Here is a 25,981-nt window from a genome sequence, read left to right on the forward strand (position 1 = left end):
AAAAGAGGATCAGAACCTTGATCCTGCATCCAAATACAAAATCTTTTCCATTTTGAAGCATAAGATTTTCTAGTGCTAGGCCGCCTAGCTTCTAAAAGAACATCCAAAACTTGTTTGGGAAGAGAAGAAATCAAGGGCCCTTGTAGAGCCAAGCTGCCAGGCATAGAGTCTTGATTTGAGAGTGTATTATCTGACCCTGATGCTGGGACAGAAGAGAAGGGATCAGAGGAAGAATCCAAGGAGGATCCAAGAATAGGTGTTTTAAAGTTGGATACCAAAACTGCCGAGGCCAATTTGGAGCTATCAAAATGATAGTCTTGGGTTTGTCCTGTTTTATTTTCAGTAACACCCGAGGCAGAAGAGGAAGAGGAGGGAAGGCATATCCCGAAAGATTCCTCCAGCTGAATGACAGGGCATCCACTTTCCAAGCTGTTTTGTGGAAGGACCTGGTGCAAAAGAGAGGCAACTGATGATTGAGATGGGATGCAAACAGATCTATCTGAGGACAACCCCAAACTGCAGTTATCCTGCTGAATAAGTTGGGGTCCAGCATCCATTCGTGAGGATCCAAAAGATTTCTGCTTAGGCTGTCTGCTAAGAGGTTCTGATTTCCTGGAATGAATTGAGCTTGAAGATGCAGATTCAGATTTAGAGCTGTGTCCCATAAATTCATGGCTAGTCTGCAAAGGGGGTAAGAGTGAGAGCCCCCTTGCTTGTTTATGTACCACATGACTGTGGTATTGTCTGTACGAATCAGAAGAGGCCCTGGTTTCAAAAGATTCTGGAAGGCTAGAAGAGCATTTTGGACTGCCAACATTTCCTTCAAGTTGATGTGCCAGAGAAGATGCTTCTTTGTCCAAGAGCCCTGCTGGCAAATGTCTAGAAAATGAGCTCCCCAAGCATAATCCGAAGCATCCGTGGTTATGATCTGAGAAGGTTGAGGCAGACGAAAGGGATTCCCTTCGTTCAAAGCACAAGCCCTGGACCACCAAAGGAGCTCCTTTTGGAGGCAGGGAATCAGTGGAATCATTGTGTCCAGACTGCGGTAATGCTGAGACCATACACTCTTTAGGTACCATTGAAGTTTTCTCATATGAAGCCTTGCATTTGGAATCAACAGGATGCAAGAAGCCATGTAGCCCAAAGCCTGCAGGAATTTCCTTGCAGTGAGCTGAGGTAAGGTTGCCAAGGTTTTGAAAACTGAAGCCAGCTGTAATTGTTTTTCTGGAGTGAGGAAGGCCATCTGTAAACTTGTGTTTAGAAGAGCTCCCAAAAAGATCATCTGCTGAGAAGGAATCAAATGTGACTTTTTTGTGTTCACTGAGAATCCCAGAATTAGGAGAAGACGTTGAACAAAATGCAGATGTTGAAGTAAAAGGTCTTTGCTGTCTGCTTGAATAAGGCAGTCGTCCAGATAGGGGTAAATTTGAATCCCCTGGAGTCTGCAATAAGCTACTACTGGAGCCAGGCACTTGGTAAAAACTCTGGGCGCAGTAGATAAGCCAAAGGGCAGTACAGAGAATTGAAAGTGCCTCGAGCCTGCCTTGAATCTGAGGTATTTTCTGCATTCTTGCCTGATGGGAATGTGTAAGTAGGCCTCTTTTAAGTCCAATGTCACCATCCAAGCATCTTGGGAGAGCATTGGAAGAAGTTGTTGTAGAGTAAGCATCTTGAATTTTGGTATTTCCAGAAAAGTGCTTAATACTGAGAGGTCCAGAATAGGTCTCCATGAGCTTTGTTTTCTTGGGACCAGAAATAGTCTTGAGTAAAAACCTTTTCACCTCTCTGAAAGTGGAACAGGTTCTATGGCTCTCATGGCCAATAGAGCGTCCACTTGATTTAAGGCCTCTGACCATTGATGTTTTGGCAGATCGGGCCATCCGATAGACCTTGGCAGAGAATGAAAGTGGAATTTGTAACCTCTTAAAATCACATCTAACACCCATTTGTCTTGGGTTATATGAGTCCAATTTTGGTAGAAAAGAGACAGTTTTCCTCCGAGAGGGGCTTCCAGGCAAGGAGGTCCTGTAGCCCAACTGACAGAGTCATTGAGTTTGCTTCCTTTGTGATTGAGATCTGTCTTCTCCCCTTCTAGGTGATGAAGCAGTCCATTGTCTGGACCTATAAGAGGCCTGAGCCTGAGCCCGACCTCTGGAGCGTCTATATCTTCCCCTTTGAGGCCTGTCAGACATGGGAAAGGACCAATTCTTGGAGGGCCAATTTCTAGTAAATCTAGGAGGCTGCACTTGTAAGAAATTTTTAACAGTCTGCATAGATTTCGCTTTATCCTCCATCTTCTTAATAACCTCTTCAGCTTTAGATCCAAACAAAACATCATGCTGAACCGGAGCATCTAATAATTTAGCCTTAACTTGTTCATGTAAATTCTGCTCACGAAGCCAAGCATGTCTCCTGATAACAGTACCAGAGGCTGCGGCCCTACAAGAAGCCTCCAAGGCATCAAAACCACAATGTAAACCATGTTTGCTAACTTGTTCAGTTGCATGTAATACATCCTGTAATTCCTTGTCCTCTGCACATGCAGAAAAGGTAGAAAGTTTTTGTTTTAATACAGACAAAAGAAATTGCTGGTACTTAAACATATGGAATTGACAATTTAAAGCTCTAATGGAAAGAGTAGCAGAAGTATACACCTTTTTGCCCCATCTGTCCAAAGCACGAGAATCCTTTTCAGAAGGAATAGGATTTTTAGCAGAAGCGGCCTTAGCACCCTTGGGACCCTGAGAAATAGTTTCAGGATCTGCAGAGGGGTTCTTGAACAAAAATTGATGGGAATCAGGAACTCTGTAAAATCTATCAGGCTTAGAAGGAGCAGGAGGGAAAGAATCTGGAGTCAGGCTAGCTTCAGAAAAAGCATCATCCACAATATCAAGAACAGGAGGAATAGCCAAAGGTCTGTGTTGTGGGAAAAGAAGGAAATCCCTAAGCCTCTTCTTGGAAGCAGAGTATTCCTGACCTTCCCAATGGAAATGCTCTCTCATTTCATGCAAAGCTTCCCCAAAGGAAAAATCCTCAGGGGGAGAAGCAGAGGGAATGGAGTCCTCTGCATCAGAATCCTCATAAGGAGGGAAGGAATAATCCTGTCCAGAGGAAGAGACTGAAGAAACAGAAGCCTGATCAGAGGAATCATAAGGAGAATCCTGTCTAGGCCTTTTTTCCAGGGGGGGGGGGTAAGAACCCCTAATCATAGTAAGCAAATCTTCAGCCATCCTTAATAATTGCTTCTGTGTCTTGGGAGCTGTATCCGAAGAAGCTTGAGTAGAAACCCTTGGCTTTACTGGAGTCTTTGACTTTGTCTTTGTCTTTGAAGTAATAGTGATATGAGAAGACCTGAAAACCCCTTCAGAAGCCGGTACCTGCACAGCGGTTCCGGACCCATCTGAAGGAGCAAGGTCCGAAGGTCCTGCAGCAGTAAGAATACTGGGCCTAGATGGCTCCCCATGGGAGTCCGTGTCGGCCATCGGTTCCAAAGGGGCTGACGACAGGGGCTGCAAATGCGCCTCACTGACGACCGCCGAACCCGAAGCTGGCTCCGGCTGCACGCTATCCTGTTTGGACCTCGGAGGCCTATCCTTGTCCTTGCGTCTTTTATGAATTCCGGATGCCGATAAAGTATCTGAAGACATTTTGTAATTAAACCGTCTGCCAAAATAATTCAAGGCCCAATCGTACCGACGCTTAATAGTATGAGAGTTAAACCTGGCACAAAACCGACAACAAGAAACGTCGTGGTCAGGGCCCAAGCAAGGAAGACAGTAAGAGTGGAAATCTTTATGAGGTATTTGTTTCCCACACAATATACAATTATTAACTTTTTCTGACATCGGAGGAGCAAGAAAAAAGTTTCCCCAACGGGGTACTTAGCTTGAGAAGAGAAGAAGAAGACTTCGGACCGACGACAAGCAAAAAGCGTTGTTCAGGAATCCGCCAACCAAAAACTTGCGAGCTGCTTTCCACCGCACGGCAAGAAAGACTGGAGAAGATGGCGTCGGCTGTCAGCTTTATACCTCTGCGTTCTGACGTCAGGGTACTTGCTGGTACAGCCGACGCCAGACCCAGACTTTGGAATTCTGGCCGACCTCGGGCTGCCTGCCGGCAGGAACACCCTACAGTTATGACTGCAACAGTGAAACACGAAGAACATCAGTGGCACCTTTGATGCAGTCAATGTTGTGGAGTGATAGGCCAGTGAGCTTCTATAAGAAAGAGCAATGGATGATGCAGGATGCAGCTTAAGAGAATATGTCACAAGAAGATGTTTTGGAACTTCCTGTAGAATATTAACATTAATACTGAAAACAGCACTGACATCTAGGAACAAAATCCAAGCTATAAACCAGTATGTGCTTCCTGTTCTACCTTACAGTTTTAGGGTGGTTGACTGGCCCCAAAAGGCATCGGATCAGTTGGAGAAGAAAACAAGAAAAATGCTTCACATTTATCAAATGATATATAAAAATCAGTGTATAACACAATTATATATGCCTAGTTCTGAAGGAGGTATGGGCCTCCTCTAAACTGATTAAGTGTATATATCTGCAATTTTAGGACTGCATACATATCTGCTGACCATATCAGTTCCAAACATTATAGTGAAAGTTTTGAAAAAATGAAGAGAACAAGTCTAAGATAACTTCCTTGCTTAGTTTAGCAGAAGCATACTGATGTCAAGCAGAAATGGAAACCAAACCAGAAGTAGACAGAAATCAGGCAGCAAATGAATGTGCCAAAAAAAGAAAGAATATAAGGAGAAGGATCGGATGAGAAGGCAAGAAATGGCATAAATATAGTTAAAAATACAGAAAAATCCTGGAACAACCTCATGTCAATCAGGATCTGACACAGGAATGGTTAAGGAGAGGTGAATTAAAACTAAAAGATGAAAGGTTAATATTGGGTGCTCAGGATAGTGGACTACATACACTCTGGGTTTACAAAGTCCATTGAGCATGTGGGAGAAGCAAACAAATGCAGGTTCTGTAAAACAGAATTAAAAACAGTTGCATATCTTGTTGCTAAGTGTGATACACTAATGGCAGAAGGCATGTATACTGAAAGGCATAATAATGTGGCAAGACTGTTGTATTGGGAATTGTGCAAACATTACGATATTAAAGTAGCTGAGAAGCATTGTAAATACCAGCCACAAAACATTATAGAGAACGATGAAGTTTATATCACATGGGATTACCCATTACCAACAGTTCAAAAAATAGAAGTGAGAAAACCAGATATAGTAGTCCATGAAAAGAAGACAAAAGTAGCATTGACCATTGAAATTGTAACACCCAGTGATCACAGTGTCTTACATACAGAGAAACACCAAGTCATAAAATACCCGAATTTGTAGGCAGAAATGATGGCAATGTGGAAGGATACCCAGACAGTTCCAACAGCAGTAGGAGCATTATGTCTCATAAAAAAGAATTTATAGTCTTATTTAGGTATGCAACCAATATATGTAACTCAGTATGCATTGCAGAAGGAGTAAATGCTGTGCAAGTTGCAGGTACTGTGGAGAGCGCTTTTGGCTAATATCAGATTGAAACAATACTAATTTCGCAAACTTTAATTTTACTTTGACATAGGAATAGGATCCAGTCCTGTCATAGTATTAGAAACCCAAAAGATTTGGAGAAATTAAAGCAATAGGAATAATAGCCCCCATGGTTCATAATCAGATATGGGCTCCTATTAGATGTTCACCAGCTTAGGTTGTCGAATGCCTAACTATTGACACCTAAGCGTCAAAATTTTAAAATCATGAATGGCTACATATGCAAATTCTTTCCTTGGGAAAGAATTTGCTAGGCCGTTATCGGGGATTTGCCCTTTCCCCAATGTAGAGTGATCTCAGAGTTGGTATATTTAGTTAGGGAGTGTGTGGGGGTTCAGTAGTTTATTTTATTTTGTGACAGCCTAGTGAATTCTTTCCCGAGGAAAGAATGGCCATTTGCAATTTTATGGTTTCGACACTTAGGTGTCGATGTTTAGACATTCGACAACCTAAACTGTCGAACATGTAATACAGACCCGTCAAATCTTCTGAGAACTTCGGTATTGTGTTACCACCTGCTACCCAGGTCATTATCTATAATGCCACTGCAGTAATGTGTGCCCATAAACACAGAACAAGGGCACACCAGCACTCCTAACCATTATTCCCAGAACCCCGACCTGGCACTTCAGGGTCCCCAAAGAATATGAACTTTACCACTGCTGGCTACTTCATGCAGAGCTAAGATGTTTTCTTAATTGAAAGTTTTCAATACATTTATATCAAAACATCTAAAAGTGGACATATTCAAGATCTAATAGAAGGATTTCACATCATAGGATCATAGCAGGTACAAAGCAACTGAGCAGTGAGGCCTTTCCTGCCTTGCCAGTACTCACCCTTGGGCCTTGCCTGTCTTTTTAAGGATAACCAGCCCAGTCATACCAGGGCTGAATTTATGAACTCATCCAGTTTTCCAACTCCTATTTAAAGGCAGATAACATGTCACATTGCTTAACCTGGAGAGAAAGTTTGTTCCAGAGGGGTAAGTCTGCATGACAAATCTTGGCTTTGGTTATTTGGGTTGGTGCTTTGTGGCTGCAGATTGGTTCTTCTTTTTTGGCACTAAAAGTCTGAATAACTGACTTTCTGTGACAGGAGTTAGACTTCATGGGAGGGGCTTAGTCTATTCTCTATCACAGAAAGTTAGAGAAAGGGACTCTGAGCTCTGAAAAGCTGCCAGTGCGGATTTGTATGCAGGCACAGAACCCATGTGCTACTGAGGCAGGGTGAATGATGAACATATACCTTTTTCTATGAGCTGTGCAAGGTAAAAAGGTTTCCTAACCACCATTGCGATGTGATGGTCAGTCCAAAGGGAAATGTCTACCAAAGTGCCCGGGTCACAACATTTTCACTGTGAAGTTATGTGTTATCTGTGCTATAAGCTAGAGTTAGGAGGTGCTTTCCAAATGCTACAGTGCAGGGCTTTTTGGTATTGAGCTTGAGCCATTTTTAGAACACCAAGTCATTTCTCAGCTTGCAATCATCTACAGACTTTGTTATCCAAAGATATTCATTTGATAAGTGGAAATCTAAGAAGCAGATGCTGAAGAGAAGAAGCATGGCTGGCCTTAGGCATAGGACAACTAGGTGGCCGCCTATGGTGCCGCTTTAGTACAGGTGCTCTTCCGGTATTTATTTGTTTATTTTTTTTTGTAGTAAAAATGGTTTCATTAAAATATGTTGAATGAACACAGGAAAACTGAAGAGTAAGACAAACTGTGAGAAAAAGGAAGACAAAAGTCATCTGGATGGTGTAGGTAGACCAGGATGGTGACACCAGCTGGTTATTGTGTGTGGGGGCATTATATAGCCCTTTTTCATGGGGCACCAGATGACCAAAGGCCAGCCCTGAGAAGAGGTCCCATCACAGATTCCTGCAGAACTCCAATGGTCACCTTCATGCTGTCCGAGGTGTCCTGTCTGTAAGTCAGTTAGCTATCCACTTAACCACATACAGGTCAGTTTGGAGCTCCTTCAGCTTATTCTATTTGTATGTGGTATGGTATTTAATGCCTTGATGAGGTCAAGGTTTGCTGTTGGAGAGCTTGTCCACAGTCTACAGTCTTAGTAAGCCTCTCAAAGAAGTTCAAAGATTCAATAAACAGGATCTTCCCTTGACAAAAACAAACTGCTAGGGGTACAGTCTGATAAGAGTTTTGATATCATGATTAATTATGTCAGTTATATGTTCCATGAATTTATATATAAGACTGTTGGGCTGATGGCTGTATAATTTCTGGGTTCTCTGCTGGGGCCACCCTTGGGGAATGACATCACAACAGCTGTGTGCCACTCCCCTGCCTGAAAGCATGTCTGACTGTGTGTGTGTGTGTGTGTGTGTGTGTGTGTGTGTGTGTGTGTGTGTGTGTGTGTGTGTGTGTGTGTGTGTGTGTGTCTGTGTGCATTTGTGTGACAATGTGCACGTGTGTGTGTAGCAGTGTAGCAGAGTGTGGAAATCTACAGCCCTTGCCATATGACCCTAGCAGCTACTTAGATTACATAGCAAGTCCAAGACAAAAACAAATAATCTTTGTCAAAGTTGTTTGTATATTTTACTTTTTGATACTAATAATGTTAACCGTTTCTGTTTTCTTCCAGTTTAACACAATGCTGCTGTACTGTATTCCAAGAATTGTTGGGCCTCGCTTTGCAGTTCGAACCCGAATTGAAATAGATGGCATGCAGGTACTGTAATGTATGCTTCATGTCTTTAAAAAATTCAGTAAATCAAAATGAATATTTTTTGTTTCTTTTGATCTGAAGTCAACATAAGATAACAGTTACTGACCATGTTAACTTATGGCTTTTAAAGCAAAGCATGGATACTTGGCACTTGTGGTATTCTCTGTTCTAATACATTTTTAGTACAGTAGATGTTTAATATGCTAGTATGCTAATAGTCTACCCAGAACGCCCCTCTCTACATTACCTCAGATCTTGTTTGCCGCTCTTATAGAAAAGATTGATCAGCCGACTCTCTCTCTCGCAGCTAAGTTCATTTTACAAGTTTTATTACAATTTTCTAGCCTTTTTGTTCTTAAACTATAAGTGCTATCTGAACCTTGTCTACCCTTTTTCTCCTTTGTAAGAGTGTTCATCTTCTTTAACCTGTACCCTTTGGTACTTCTTGCCTACCATAGTTGGTAGTTTCCCCTCTCTTCTTCTTCCCTTATTGTTGGGTAATCTATCCTACCATTGTTGGTAGGATTCTTCCCTGTTTCTTTTCGACTGAGTGATTGTGTTTTCCAAACTTTGTCTTTCTTGATCTTTTGCACTTTTTTTGGCTATAATGTCAGACAAATCAAAGTTGACCACTGGTTTTAAGCAGTGCTAAGACTGTGGAAGAAAAATACTGAACGTGGATGGTCATAAGTGTGTATATTGTTGGGTGTGTCTCATCTTGATCTAGACTGCTCTATCTGCCAGGGCTTCAGTAATAGAGCCCTGGTGGAATGTAGAAATAATTTAATCCTTACAGGGCTTTTTAAGGCCCCTTTTGAGGAAGCATTATCCAAGGCCAACCAGTCTCCTCAGGCCTCTAGGTTAAAACTGCTCGTCCAGTGCCAACATCTCCATCAGCACCAACAGCTAAAAAACATAAACACCCTTCATCTGGTGCCTCTTTGGAACCGAAATCTAATGTTCTGAAAATTTCAGAACACACTGCATCCTCAGCACCAACTTATACCTCAGTGCCATCGATACTGACCATGACACCGATTCCAGTAACGACTTCCATGTTGGCACCAACTGTTTTAGCTACCACATCAGTACCAACATTTCCTGCAGCTCCGCAGCCCCTACCTGCTGCCCCGGTGTCGATGACTAAATCTTTCCTTACACCCAGGACTACATATTTTCCATTGATTGACCCCTTTCTAGGTCAACTTCCCAGTCCTTTTATAGAAAGACCTGAATCCCCCTTGGAGTTGTCCATTTGCTCCTCCAGGAGTTTTTCTGAGGTTGATATAGTGAGATTGGTGGAACAGCTTCTGACAGCTAGGGTCTTCCCCATCTTCTCAGTCCCCTCCCCCTCCAAGTCCAGGGGAATTCTCTCCCAGTACCTCCACATATACTCCTCCTCCTCCTCTGACCTATTTGCAGGCTTTAGAGCTGTCGACTCCAACCACACAGACTCCTATGGCCTCAGCACCGATAACTTCATTATCTTCGGTTCCAGGCACAGTTCTGACTCTCTCGGTGCCTTCGTGGCCGATGGGTCCTTGGGATCAGGCCTTCACTATCAGGTCCGGAGGGTTTGAGTTGACTCCTGTTTTTTATTGGGAGACGACTTTACCACTCCTAGCTGCGCTGGCTGCGGGCCCTTCCTTGGCTCTGGCTTTGCAGGTAAGTCTCTCAGGGTGGGGTGTGACCCCAGTTCTGAGTTTGTCTGTCTCAGTTCTGGGTTCCCATCCCCCCTCAGGGATGCCTGCCTTTCAAGCTATGGAGAGGGCTTTGACCACCGCTTCTTCACAGGTGGCTCCTGTGTTACTGGAGTCTCACCCCTTGACCATCAACCTCTGTACCTGGACAGCGAGCTCCAATGATGCAAGACATACTGACCTAGGGCCATCCCTCCTCTGAGTCATCTTCAGATATTTCCACTGAAGAACCCCCGGGGAAGAAATTGTAAAAGAGGAAATACCTGGCCTCCCTTGAAAAGTCTGTCACCAAGGACACAGATTTCAATGAGGGGGATGGTCCCCCCCCCCCACGGTCACCCCCAGAAAACGATCTGTTTAAATTGTTCACTCAGTGGGCTTGGAAGGATGCTTATGTGATAGAACCAATTCCCAGGAAACCAGATAAAATACTTTCCACTCCTGAGGATCATCAGCACTTGGTAAAAGGATGTCATGGTGGTAGTGGCTGCCACTAAAAAGGAACTGGCTGAGGAAAGTTCCCCTGTTCATCCCCCTAACCTAGAGTTGAGGGTGATGGACAGATTTGGGAAGTGGGTCTATGCATCATCGGCCTTTACCATTAGGTCTTTGAACTTTCTGGCACATTTTACTAGGCTCCAGAGGGATCTGTTCAAGGAGCTATTGGATACCCTAGCCGGAGCAGTAGCTGAGAAAGTCCAAGTAAAAGTGGCCTCCTAGCTAGGTAGACTGAAGTCTATCTCTAATTCATCCATGAGGCTAATTGCACATGCAGCCGAAGGGGCAACCAGGTCAGCAGGTTCAGGCATTACAATTCAATGACACACTTGGATGCCCTTGTGTGAGTTTGCAGAGCCATTTAAGTCTTCATTTGTTGATGCTCCCTTTGACGGATCTTCCTTGTTCAGCCCCAAAGTTAAAGAAACTCTATCCAGGTGTGAGAAAGATGGAAAGACCCTGTCTGCAGTAGGCTTATGTATTTCTGTTCCCCAACGAGCCTATTCTGGGAATCAGAGAAGTGGAAAGTTGTGGTTCAAGAAGTCCCAGATGCCTTTCCAGAACGCACGTGTTACAAACTCCCCTGAGGACAGAGGGGGGAGTTCCAGTGGAAGATGCCATCCTAGAGGCAGAGGTGGCCCACAGAACCAGGGTCCCAGGGAGTCCTTCTCTGGCCAACCCTATAAGCAGTCCTAAAAGGAGGCCCGATTGCTTGCCTCTGGAGGCATCAGGGGAAGATTTTCTTTGCACCCAACAGCCTGGTGACAAGTATCCACAGATGCCTGGGTGCTAAGAATTATTTACAGAGGTTACTTTATTTAGCCTTAGAAATACAAAAAGTGCTAGAAAAGAGACTCATCCAAGTCCTACCAGACCAAATAGGATTCAGATTTTACTCAAGATTCTTTTTAGTACCAAATAAGATGGGGGACTGGAGACCGATTCTGGATTTCAGTATTCTAAACAAATTTGTTCAACAGTCCAAATTCGGGATGGTCAGGGTTCAGTCAGTACTTCCCTTTCTAGAAGAAAATGATTATTGGATGTGCTCTATAAACTTTCAAGACAAGTATTACCACATAAAAATGGACAAATGCTCAAGAAAGTTCCTCCGCTTCCAGCTAGGAGCCAGCCCCCAGGGTGTTCACCAAATGTATGGCAGCAGTAACAGCTCACTTGAGACTGTACAAATTCTGGGTATTTCCATATCTAAACAACTGGCTCATCACAGCTTCCACCAGACATCTACTGCTTCAGGAAACAGAATTCACCCGGCGACTGTTCCTGCAGCTAGGCATCATGGTCAACTTTATAAAATCTCAACTGACCCCCTCTCGGGATATGGAATTTATCAGAGCTCGTCTCAGCACTCTCTCTTGTGTGGTCTCTCTACCTACCCACAGGCTACAGAAAATAAAATCTCAAGATCATTCTCTCCTGTGTTCAAACAAACTGCCAGTCCTGCTAGTGCTTCAAGCATCAGCGTCCATGGCAGCAGCGATCGCTCTGGTCCCATTAGTGAGATTTCACATGAGATTACTGCAGTGGCTTCTTGCGAATCAATGGTCCATTCTAATCCACCCAATGAGGAACCACCCCATACTCATCACAAATCACTGCAAAAAGGACCTATCCTGGTGGATGGAATCTGAACAAGTTCTTCTGAGCTGCCCCTTTGTCCCTTCTCAACCCAAAGCCATAGTGACCATGGATGGAGTGGGGGCTCATTATCTGAGAAAGACAATCGAAGACACTTGGTCCATGATAGAGGCCAATCTGCATGTCAGAGTTCTAGAGCTGAATTCAGTGCTACTAGCTTTGCAAGCATTTCATTCTGCCTTACCTTAAGGAATGATTGCAATTCAATCAGACAACATGTCCATAGTCTGGTACATCAACAAGCAAGGGGGAACCATATCCTATTTCCTATGTCGAGAAGCCCTCCAAGTGTGGCAATGGGCAATTGCCTCCAACTGCTTTCTGATAGCAATGCAAATCCTGGGGAGTTCAAACATGATAGCGGACAAACCTAAGCAGATGCAGTCTAATGCCTCATGAGTGGTCCTTCATTCATAAGGTAGTGAATATCTTTCATCGCTGAGGACAGCCTTGCTGCAACCTTTTTGCTTCACCCCAAAACAACAAGTGCAGAAGTTATTTCACCCTAATCCCTCCTTAGGGGGAGTCCCCAAGAGACGTTCTCCTCCTTGATTGGCCCCCGGGTCTCCTATATGCCTTTCCCCCTTTCACTCTGATCCCTCTTTTGCTCAAAAAAGCAGCCAGGTTGAGAAGCAAAGTCATCCTCATTGCACCCTTCTGACCTCAACAAATTTGGTTTCCCTTCCTATGGCCTCCTCTAGTTCACAGTCTATGAATTCTGGACCCAGTTCCGGACCTTCTTTCTCACCCTCAGAGATCAGTGCATCCCAGTCTTCAAAGTCTCAAGCTAACTGCTTGGCTCCTCCAATTCCATTAGTCACCAGGCATAATGATAGTCCAGCCCCAGTATGAACATTTTTTCTGTTATCCCTTAAACCATCCACCAGGAATATCTACCTCAGTAAATGGAAGATATTTTCAATCTGGGCTTATGATAACGGCCTTGATCACTTTTCAGCCCTAGTGGAAAAAGCTTTAGAATTTTTGGCCATTTTCTTTTTTTTTGGTGGTGGAGCTTCTGCTTCTACTGTTAAGGTCAATCTAGCAGCCATCTCTAACTTTCTTAATGGTTTCAGAGATCTACCCTTAATTTCTCATAGAGTTTGTAAGGTCTTCCTCAAGGAAACTATCCATTTAAAGCCCCCATTTAAAGATCCTCTACCACCATGAGACCTGACTATTGTTTTGCAGTCACTAGTAGTTCCCCCCTTTGAACCAGCAGCTACTTGTGACTTGAAGTTCCTTTCTTGGAAAACATTTTTACTTCTAACCATCACCTCTGCAAGACGAGTTTCCGAATTGCAAGCCCTATGTTCAAAACCCCCTTACTTAATTTTCCATAATGATAGAGTTACACTCAGGACAAATCCATCCTTTCTTCCAAAGGTGGTCTCAAGAGTCCAACATTAATCAGGCTACAGACTTACCTGTCTTCTTTCCAAAATTTTCTAATAAAAGCAAATATTGCCTACACCTGTTAAATGTTCACAGACAATTACGTTTCTATCTCAACAGAACTAAAGAATTTGGGAGATCAGAACAATTATTTGTCTCCTTCTGTGGAGCAACCTTAGGGAAATCTGTCTCTGTTACCTTGTCAAAATGGTTAATAGATTGTATTTCTTTCACTTATAACAAAAAGAATCTAAAGCTTATAATGCCGATGAAGGCTCATTCCACCGGATCTATGGCTACCCCAGCTGTCTTCCATTCTAAAGCTTCCATGAGTGAAATATGTGAAGCAATAACATAGGCTACTGCATATACCTTTCTTGCTCATTACAAACTGGATCTTGTCTCCAAGGGAAGAGACGCATTTGGTTCTATGGTTCTTGGGAATATCCTTCCATAGGGCTACCTAGGATCTAAAGTAGCTGTGGACTCTGTCCCATCAGTCAAGAAAAGATGAAGATTGACAACATCAGATAAAGAAGTTATGTCGTACCATAATGTTCCATCTGTGCTGTTGATCTTCATATTTTCTTGGCATCTCACCCTCCTTGCCCTCCTGTGGATTCCTGGTGGAGCGATCTGTTGTCCTGGGTCTTCTGTTAGGACACTCCTTACACATGGCTTCTTCATTTGGAATTACTTTACTTCCATTGTTCTATAAGTCTGCAAACTTGATCTGAAGTAATGTAGAGAGGGGCATTGTGGGTAGACTAGTGGCTCAAGAGTTTTTTTGGCTGGCACGAACTATATAACAGCCGGATCAGTTCCAAGGATCGGAACCATAACTCATCAGTCAAGAATAGATGAAGATCGACAACAGAGATGGAACATTACGCTTAGACATAACTTTTTTCTGGTAGGTATTACAGCAGGCCCATCAGCACTTGCATATGATTCATGAGACTACTACAAGATATCTCAAGAACCTTGTCCACAATTGCATGTGATCACTGGTAGGTGTGTATCACAGCATCCTCTTCCACAGACACATGTAACTACTGCCCTCTCCACAGTTACATGCACAAAAGCCACATTCCAGCTCCCAGATTCTAACACTGGGAGTTGCAACAGTCCCATCCATGTGTCCAACTACTTCTGTATGTTACAGAAGGCCTCACCTACAGTTGCACATAACTATCATTAAGATGACACAAGAGCCAAATTTCTGATGCCTTTGATTATTACAAGGCATCACAATAGCTTTTAGCTGCACGTAAATGCCACTAGGTGTCACAAGAACTTACAGTTGCCCATGACTACCTCTAGGTAACATAAAAGCCCTACCTATGTTGACAATGTTGATTTCTAGGTATTTGGGGGTTTAATAAGTGCCATGCAGGACTGCTGCCAGCCTAAGACAGTAGCTCAAATACAATAAAGCAAGCTCACCATTAACTAGATAAAATGGTGCCACCCAGAATTGAAAAACAGGGACAGTACATGGCAACTACTGTCCTGTGCTTAGTATATGGGTTGAGGGTTGGCATATTAGTTAAGGTGTTCACCTCAAAGACACAAGATATAGGGTTTGAGTCTCTCCTTTGAACAAGAAATTGGCTAGGCTTAAATGACCCACAGGGGCAGTTATCCTAGTAATTACCTATGAATTATGAAGTATATGGTTGCTAGGGTTCCTGTAAAAAAATCACAAAGCAGATATTACTTAACACATTTTATCAAGCAAAAATACTAAAACATACAAAATACCAGACCTTAAAATGCCAGAATAAGCCTGGGCAGTGATAGGATTAAAAAAGGAACATAAGTTATATATCAGAAACACAGCTACTGATAGGGATGGTGGTCAAGCCCTGCTGCTGTCAATACACACTCATCTGTATTTTTATTTATTTATTTTATCTATTGATATTTGTTTACCGGGAAAGTCTAACTGGGCAATAATCCATTTTCTGTGGAGACCTGGGGAAAAAAGCTCTAACATATTACATGAAAGGAAAATAGTAGAATATAACAAATATTAATTTATTTTATTTATTTATTTTACATTTGTTGACCAGGATAGCCTAACTGCTGCCATGTCCATTTTCAGTGGAGGCCCAGGGAGATAAGCTCCGAGTTATCAGATACAATAATACAAGTAATACAGGAGTACATAAATAGTATGACCAAAGAATACATAGGCAGACATGAGATACACCTGGTTATAGTCAGGAGAAAATTAACAATAAATAGTTAGTTGGGTTATTCACATTCATGTTGAAACTTAGCCATAGAGACATTTAATATGCATTGTCATATTTACAAGTACAATATAATATAGCAGAGTTGTAAAGGTTGTAATTTTTACAAATATAATGCAATACAATACAATATAATACAGAGTTATAATATAGAGTAACCAAAGAAATAATATAATTGCCTTGTGAAAGAACTAAGCTTTATTTGTTTAAATTAGACGAGGTGAAGAGAGAGTGTGGGAAGCAAAGGTGAGATAACTAGGGGAAATACATGAATTCAAATGAGATAAGGAAGAAGTGGTTTGTTGAGATAAGGATGTTTAATAATTTGACAGTGTCGGAGATGAGAGGGATTTAAGACTGGCTGGTAAAGAAAGTAATATATGTATACCTGTGAAGAGAAAGTATCTGTATAAAGTTAATAGAAAAGTAGATATTTGCAAAATACAAAATGAGTATTTGAAAGATATAAGGATATATACTTTGGTAGCATAGCAAGTGAGTAAGATTTTCAGTAGTGGAACAAGAAATAGTGGTAAGATGGGGGAGAGGGGTAGTAGATCAGAAAACTTAAAATGATTATAGCTGGAGGAAGTGAGGGGAGAGTCTGGCTACAACAAAGTGGGGTGAGAGATAAAACTATGGTTAGAAGATAGCGGTAGGGTGAAAGAGAAACTTGGAACATTTTAAAGACGTTTTGAACATGTGGAAGTTAGGTGATGCCCTGATCGTTACAGAGAATGAGTTCCAGGTTTTTGTTACTACGGTAATATGGGAGTGTCCTGCAGATTGTTTGGGTGTGTGCATGATAATGAGTTGCTTATTATTTGATCTTAAGGGATATTGTAAGGTGTAAGAGATGGGGCAGGCTGAAGGATTATTTTTTTTATGTTGTGATAAATTGGGTGCTTGTAAGATGGTGAGGTAGTTTTAAACAATTTAGTTATTTTATTGTGGTACAGTGAGGGCTTTGCTTGTGCTTGTTTGAAGAAAACATGCAGTCTTGTTATAACTTTGCTCAAGTTCAGTTTTTAGAGAGATTTGATGGTCTGTAAGGAGGAATGCTCTACACAGTAATGATGGAAGCAGTTAAGTGTTAGCTAGGTAAACTTAGTAAAGATTGGGAGGAAATATTTTTGGTATTGTGCATTCCTAACTTTTGAAATGAGTTTTTTAATTGTGTTTAGAATATGTAGGTCGAATTTTAGGCTGTCAGCTACGGTTATGCCAAACAATTTAGTATCAAATATTACTTTAATGTCACTGTTGTTTAGGGAGGTGATTCTGAAATTATTTTGTCAAGGCTATGTGAGTTGGAAAAAAACAGTAGTTTAGTGGGGTGCGTTCCAGTTGAAAAGTAATTAGGCATGTTGGAGCCAACTTTGAATGGATTTAAAGGCTTCTTGTATTATTTGTTAAACAAGGGTTTGCTTATCACAGGAGCAAATCAAATGGTCTATAACTAAAAGACTGTACTATTTTAAGGAAAAAGGAATCTAAATATTTTTAACAAAACCAAGTATTCTCTCTTCTCCAAGGTCTGTGAGATCTTGACGTTAGAAGATTAATCTGGGCAGCATGGAGGAACAGAACCCCTAATGAGGGCATGAGAGGAAATCCCTGTAGAATTATGTGCAGAGTTTCTCTAGGAAAGTAATTAATTTCACATCCTCAGTGTAAAACATTGTGCTCCCTTCTATGCACAGCCTGAACATTTGCTAGTGAATGTGAAACTGATTGAATGCCTCAAGAATATTATTTATAGAACGTTTGCGCGTCATTACATCTAAAGACAAGTTGCTAGTACACACATTATCCTATGCAATCACAGGCAATTCTGGATTTCTTTATTGCCAACACAGGTGTTATCCAGAGCTTGATGTCTGACACTGTACTACGGCATGGACATAGCAGTTCTAATAGTAATCTGTTAAATAATTTGACTAACAGGGAGTTTTGGTATTTAAGTGTTCAGTGTTTTATTGTGCTGATACTGCTTTTTAGACTGTTCTGGATTCAAGTAATTTACTTCAGGCCTTCATGCAGGAACTGCCACTATTTGGTAGGATGTATGCCCATCAAAGTTTTAAATGGCTGTGCGTACACTAACAAAATATATAAACTCTGAGAAGAAAATTGGAGGAGTATGATAAAAATAAAGAAATATAAATAGTAATAGGACATTGTAAATGCAGTACTAAAATAATGTAACCTCATTATTAAAAAAATGAGAGGAAGAGGAAAGTACAAATAACAGATAACCTATTGGGAGCCTGAGAAATTATAACAATAGTTTACAAAAGTGAAAACTGCTGTAACAAAACAAAGATGCTGAAAGAAATACACTGGTGAGGCAGTTTAACAAAAGCAATGCAATTTCAGTGCTACTATAAAACATGTTAACAAAACAGTATAGTTCAGTGCAGAGATCTGTGATAATATAAATTATAACATTAAATGACTTGATTATGTGATTTACCATAATGAGTAGTGTGATGTGTTCTGAATAATCCCACATGTAATCTGTCATATTTTGAATTGTTCTTCAGGTAAGAGAACTAAATGATGTCCTTTATCCACATGCCTTTCTAATTTCTGGGAAACAAAGGACACTTGAGTTACAAGCCAGGTGAGAATTTTAAAATCTTATGTTGGAAGTAAGCAATATTAAATATTTTAAATTCTACATTTAGGAGTTAGGCCAATATCTGAACCAAATTCTGTATGAGGGACCTGTTATAAAAAATGGATGAATATGTGTTGATATGACTTGTTATTTTTCAGCTAGTATGCCCCCCAAGCAGATGGCTCATATTAGGATACTGTCTGAGCTTATCCTGGGAGCACCCCTTATTTTTTTAAACACCTTTATTAAATAATTACTTACGACATAGGCAAACATACATTGACAGAAACGAAAACACTTTAACATTTTTTTCCATTTAAACACAATATACATCATATACATACTATTATCAGTCCAACAATACAAACACGTTGCTGAATTCCTGCTCCTGCTGTTATTTAAATGACATACAAGCAATAACATATATTTTACATATCTTTACTTTTGAGCTACTTTGAATACTTGCAATATCATGTACTGCTTCTTTTGTGACACTGAGATGTAAAGACAAAGGCTAGGTGACATATATACAGATTACGGGCAAAACATCGAAGTAAAAAAAGTAAGAGTTTCAAATTTAAAACATTCAATATTTGAAGAAACTTTACAACCACTGGAAGTTTGTTATTATTATTATTATTATTATTATTATTATTATTATTACTTAAGTAATTCCATGACTTAAGTCCTAAATTGCATTACTTACATTCTAAATAACTGTCTGTATGGGCTAAAGTTAAAATACCCCTGCTACTGTTCCTGCACATCACCAGGTCAGAGATAATCCCCATCCTGTTTCCCAACCCGCCTGTTAGCTGTTCTGCTTGTCCATCTGCTGCTTGCTTGGTGCCTTACCTTCCAGTCTCCCACAAGAGACTGCACTATCTCTGTTTTTCCCTCTGTATCTTTCTCTCAGATGCAGGTCTTGTCAGCCTGAAACAAAGGCCATAGACTACCTGTGGAACCTTTGCATGGCATACTATGCTAACAGCTTACTGATTGTTTTCCGACCTCTAAGGACTTCGTCAATAGGTGTAGCCTGCTCCATTCGCCCTTCGGGTTCACTCCACTTCCCTACCCTGCCCCCAAATTCCACCTGCCCCCACTATCTCTACTTTTATCCTATCCACCAATCCTTCCCATCAACCGTCCAGCTAATAATAACAGTTCCTACATTTCTATCCCCTACCAGCCACAACACCCCACCCACTTCCTAGCTCTAATATCAACTGACAAAACCATGCTACTACTACACTTGCTAACACTTCTCACTTGCTCTCTTCTTACACTCCTTATCTCCTACCAAACTACTATAATAAACCATCCCACCCACTTTCACTGCACCCCTTCTTTCACTATTATGCATTACCCACCCACTAATTACTTCTCTCTTCCCACCTCAGTCTCCATCACTATTCATCAAATACGCTATCAGTTGTAAACTACATACAAGCAAAAAATATCACTAAAACATGGCAAGCTCATTATCAAATTTATTAAACTAATGCATACTGCCCTATCGAAAATAGCCCTCTGTGGTGACATACACCCTAACCCAGGTCCACGCATCTCCAACTCCACACCCAATAATGTGCCTAAAACTTGCTGCTTTGCACAACTAGCATCTAACAGCAAATCATCTGACCTCCTTCTTCTAAGCCTAAATATCAGAAGGATAGCCAATAAAACCCATGACCTCCATGCCAACATATCTCTATACTCCCCAGATATTATCATCCTTACTAAAACTTGGCTCAAACCCCACATCAAAAGTGAGGAAATACTCCCACCAGGTTATAATATACTTCGCTTGGGTAGGCAATCCAAAAAAGGGGGTGGCATTGCTCTTATGTTTAAATACCACCTAAACATCCACACCATTAACTCATCATCCCCCCAGACTGGTAAAGAAGAAATCCTATACACTAACTTCAAACTAAACTCAAATAAAACAATAAACATAATTGGATGCTACTTCCCATCTGGCCATAACATCTCACTCCTGGAAAACCTCCTCAGATGGGCTAACCAATCCCTTCCCCATGAAACCATAATTCTAGGGGACTTTAATATTGACTGGCTCTCTTGTACCAACAATCATCCAGCCAACCAACTAAACGTTCATGGTTTCTCATAATTGATACAGTCTCCTACCCAGACAGACAAAAACTCCAACAAACTTTCTACCCTCGACTGAATATTAGTTAATAAAGCTTCTCAGTTTTAACTAGCTGGCTGCCTACCAGACAGTCTCAGTGACCACACTCCAACATTCCTTCTGAGGCACCACCCAAACAGTGCCAAACCCATCATCTATCGGAAAATACGAAACGGTAAACTTCAACCTCCTCACCTTTAAATCTTCCCTTAAAAACTGTAACTGGTCACCACTATGGATGAAGCAGTTCATTTCTTCAATTCTGCCTTCCTAAACTCACATGCCCTTATAAGAAATGCCAGAGTCAAGTCACAGTTTGCCCCATGACTTCAAAAAGACACTAGGTCACTAATAAAACTTAGGAACAAGGTATGGGAACACTGGCACCTTACCAAACCCCCCTCCTCTAGACAGTCATTCCTAGAATTGAGCAACAGGGTCAAAAAGCAAATAAAATACAACAAAATTCAATATTACCAGTCTGCCCTAAACTCCTCCCAAAACAATCCTAAGCATTTCTGGCCCTCCATAAACTCCATCCTCCATCCAGGTAACATTGGCACACATCCACCTACCTGTCTCCCCTCCTCCAGTAGTATTTCTGCCTCTTTCAATAAACACTTTACTGAAACCATTCTATCTTTGGATAAACAACACAACCCCATCTCCACCCTCCCCACATCAAAACTGAATACTCAGTCCACTGTCTTTTCATTTTCTCCTGCGTCCACATCCAAAATAAAAGAAAACTGCTTTTAAAGCTTAAGCCTACAAAACTCGCTGCCGACAGCCTCCCCTGTAAATACCTGAAAATAGCAGCCGATGCCCTTGCATATCCACCTTTATCTTAATAAACCGATCCTTATCAGAATGCTATATCCCTTCACATTGGAAAATATCACACATAATATCCCTCCATAAAGGTGGTTCCTCCACTGAACTCTCCAACTACCGCCCAATAGCCATCCTTTTTCCACTTTCCAAAATACTTGAGAAATGTATTCACTCTCAAGTCCTAGACTATTTACAAACTATTAACCTTCTCTCCAGCACCCAACATGGCTTCAGGCCATTCCATAGTACTATTACCGCCTTACTCTTTTTCATTAACCCTATCCTTCATCACAAAAAAACAGCCTGTTCTCCTCTGCCACATTCCTGAACCTGTCCAAGGCTTTTGATAAGGTCTCACATAAACAACTACTCTCTGTTCTCACTAACCTCTCCTTTTCAGAGGAAAAACATGACTCCACTGAAATCAAGGTGTTTGTTGTAGACACGGAAGCACCAAATACACATTTGTACACATGTATTTGGTGCTTCTATGTCTACAATAAACACCTTGATTTCAGTGGCGTCGTGTTTTTTCTCTTATAAGTGCCTATTGTGTCTATTTTGTGGCTACCATTTGTTTTGGCCCTTTTCTGGTGGATTTGGTGTGTTAACCTCTCGTTTTCACAATCAGCTCCAAACTGGTTTTACAGATATCTAGAAGGCTGCCAACAATCCATTGTGTGGCATAATAAACTATTACTTCGACTTCCTGTCACACTTGGTGTTCCCCAAGGCTCCATCCTTGGACCACTACAATTCTCACTCTTCACCAATAATCTATTCATAGCCACCAAGCAGGCCACTCTCATACAGTATGCAGATAACTTCACTCTCATCTGCTCAGCCCCAGTTATACCAGAACTTCCTAAGATCACATAGGAAGCCTTTTTCTCTGTAGAAAACTGGCTATCCAATGCCCAGCTAATACTCAACCCTAACAAGACTAACCTCTTCATCTTCCAACCCACAAAATCTAACCTAACCAACCCGCACTTCAATATTCTGGCCAGCAACAACACCATCATCTCTCCTAAAGAACATACCAAACTACTTGGCATTGAGATTGACAACCATCTTAAATTCGACACTCACATTTCTCTAACCATAAAAAAGTTCACAAAAAAATAGGAACATTGTATAGAAATAAGCAATTCCTCACCAAAAACAGCCAGAATTTCAGTTAATTCCCACCTCATCTCCACTTTACTCTACACCTCTTCTATACTTACCAATCTTAGACAAATTGACCTAAAAAAGCTAGAGGCCTGCTACAACAAAACAGCCAAATTTGCCACTGGGTCATCCTATCGCAGCCATCACTGTATCTCACTTAGAGAACTCAATTGGTTTGAACTCCCACAACTTCTTCATCTCAATCAACTCTCCTTCGCTCACAAATTAGTAAACCATCTTCAGAATATCCTCTCCCTTCAAAACCTTCTCCAGCCCTGCTCTACTACTAGATCACTATGCTCCAGCAACAAAAAACAACTTCAAATTACAAAGCCAAGAACTCACCTGGTGAAGCTCTTTTCTCCTGTATAATAATCCAAATTATGGAACCCCCCCCCCCCATCTATTACCACACTACCTTCATGCCATCACTTCAAAACTAAACTAAAAGCCCACTTAAAAAGCCACTGGTTATGTCCTTGCACCAATCCAGAGTAAGACTCACTTTTGTTCCTCTCCTCCCCTCCCTTAGCCACTCTGCCTACCAAAATCAGATCACTATATCTCTCCCCTTTCATTTCCCTCTGATTTTCTTCCAACCCTTCCAGCTCACATCACCATATGGTGTATGTCTGCTATATATCTGTTAGTGTACTTAGCTATAACTGACAACTTGATCCATTTATAAGGTGTAATTGTTTTGTACTTATCTTTATCTGAACATACTTATTAACATATTAATAACCCTGTTCATTCTATGTCATCTTATACATTTATGATGTCACTTCTAAATGTATTGATTACTTTTGTATGTAACACAATTTGTTCTTCATACTTCCTTACTGTTCTGGTTTACTATGCATTTTACCTGCTTTGGGTTGTTACTTGTTTTGCTTTCTGTGGAGCTTTTCTCCCCGGGCCTCTGCTGAAAATGGACCTGTGTCCAGTCGGAATTTCCCGGTAAACAAATGTGAATAAATAAATAATAAATTATCATTATTACATTAAGATACTATTTTTCTATTAAAGAAACTTCTAATGACTGATTTTTTCTAGGCAAAGTAAAAAAAATCTGCTTGGACCATGAATAGATGAAAATATAAATCCTAATAATACCTATAGAAATAAATGTTTATGTTCTCTGTAAGTTAAAATGAAATCCTTTCTAGACCTCTTATATTTCAGTATGTATACATCTAGATGGCTCAGCCTCTAAGAATATGTGAGAGACCATAGAGCTTTTACTATCTTAGTAAATCTCTTTTGTAACTGTTCCGACAATTTGGTATTTTTAGATCTAGTAGGATTCCAAACTTGCATGGGTTATTCCATCTTGGATCTCACTAACTCAGTAAATGTGAAAGAACATCACTGTACTTGGTTATCTATTTATACAGTCAATCAATTTATACTGTCTTGATAAATAATCATTTATATGATATACAAATGAGAATTTAAAGTCTTCCTGCACTGTGCATTTTGTAAAGTGACTGGGGACAAAAGGTCAATGTGGCAGAGAAGTAGTGCTGTAAATCCACCCAACATTGCTTTTGCAGAAACCTGAGATATTACATAACAGAAGGGCACACAGCAAGGTGAACACTGTCCCAGTGCTGTACACCACACGATTAGGGCAAAAGCCTAGGTACAAAAACAGGGGCCACTCAGACTTTCTGACTTACACCAAAATGTCTGCAGTTCTGCAGGACTCACATTTCTGGCTGCCCACCTGGTCAGGTTAGTGGGTAGATAAAAGGTAGAGGTGACAAGACATGACAGAGAAGGAAAGAAAGAAAGGAAAAACAAAATTAAAAAAAAATTGCTCTAAGCCATTTCTACACAGATATAGTCATGAACAAAATCCCTAGTGTTTAAAAAATAAAAATATTTTTTTACTTTTAGTCACAGTCATTAACGTATACCTTAGTGCTTTAAAGAATAAGTTTCTAACTCTAACCGCTTTTCAATTCTTATTTTTGCAGATCACATGAGGAAATGGAGTCCTGGATAAAGGTAAGCAACGTTGATGTTCAGTGTCTCCATTGTAAAAATATAGTCATGCTTTTGGTTTGATCTTGTTGATAACTGACAGAAGTAAGAATTAAACAAGCGCAGGATATGGGCAATACAGCACACCATGTGTCTCTTTTTACCAGTTTCTCCCAGCAATTATTAAACTTACATCAACCCATTAGCTTCTCTCTAGCCCTGCTTTCAGAGTATGTTGGGAGAGGAGCACAAAATCTGTAGATCACAGTCACTATCTTACAGGGATATAAGTTTTGTATGATTCTCGCTCCACCCTAAAAGCCATTGATGGGGCACTGTCCAAAGATGACATGCGATGCTGGTGAATTAGTATGTCTGTGACATGCACGGCGGCTCATGCTATTGGACTGCAGGACTGCAGCTCCCCAGCTGTATGCCCTAGAAGTCTATGCGGTTACAACTGCATAGACTAGAAGTGGATCGAACTGCAAAGTCTGCAGGCTGGATAGCTATAGCTGCTTTCATGGGAATGCAACGTCTGCAGGATAGCGAACTTTTCAACAGGGCTGGGACAATGAAGTTGCAGCAGGAAGGGGATAGGCTGGATAGTCGACTTTTGTATTTCAATGGACCTGGGACTTGTAATTCAGCAGGAAGAGGAATTTTAGATGGACTGCAAACTCAGGTGTGTGTAGAAATATACCTGGTGGCTAGAGAGAATAACTCAGACTCAAACCCTGTACCTTGAGTGCAACTAGCAAAAGCCTGAATTCCCTACCCAACACCACTTGTGAAAACTATTCAGATTTTTGCCTCATATTTTTGTTCTGTTCTGTTACTCATAAAATCCGTGCTTTTTGGATTTTGAATTCACTAAATAATGACAGACATTTGAATTTCAGACTTCATATTTTTCAGAAAGTACATGGCAACACAAAACCTTTTATTCTAGCAATTTTCTAAGTTTATAAGATCAGTATTTGAAATGCATCCCCATTTTTGGGGATGTATTCCCCCATTATTGGCTTTGTACAGTTTTGTTTTGTGCTAAGACATTGAAAGCTATGGTGAGAACTGAATTCACTGAATATGTTTGGGAGTTATATTCCCCCATTATTGGCTTTGTCCAGGTGTTTTGTGCTAAGAGGTTGAGAGCTATGGTGAAAACCAAATTCACTAAATTATAGCCATTTAAGTTTCATTCTTCCTGTCTTTTAAGAAACAGCTGTTTTGGCATAGTGGTATGTTGCTCTGACTGTAGTACACAGGGATCCTGGGTTCAAGCCTTGGCAGTAAAATGCATGGTGGTCACACAGCATTTTATTCTAGCAACTTTACAAGACTATACAAGCAATGCTTTAAAATGTGTCCCTGGTTTTTGGGCTTTTGTCCCCCCCAAATAAATTTTGGCTTTTTCCAGATTTCTTG

At 41.0% G+C, this 25,981-nt stretch overlaps 1 protein-coding gene across 1 annotated transcript in view; it reads left to right on the forward strand.

Annotated features, from left to right (window-relative positions):
• Window positions 1-25,981, forward strand: part of LOC122806257 (FYVE, RhoGEF and PH domain-containing protein 2-like) — a 773,316-nt gene that overhangs the window by 524,164 nt on the left and 223,171 nt on the right. The window contains exons 9-11 of the mRNA XM_044076527.1: window positions 8,183-8,269; window positions 18,323-18,402; window positions 24,547-24,577. Coding sequence (XP_043932462.1) covers window positions 8,183-8,269; window positions 18,323-18,402; window positions 24,547-24,577 — 198 coding nt within the window. The remainder of the gene's footprint in view (window positions 1-8,182; window positions 8,270-18,322; window positions 18,403-24,546; window positions 24,578-25,981) is intronic.

The sequence above is a fragment of the Protopterus annectens genome, chromosome 7.part0 (genome assembly GCF_019279795.1).
Source record: "Protopterus annectens isolate FY-2018-M chromosome 7.part0, PAN1.0, whole genome shotgun sequence".
In the NCBI taxonomy this organism is placed as follows: Eukaryota; Metazoa; Chordata; order Ceratodontiformes; family Protopteridae; genus Protopterus; species Protopterus annectens.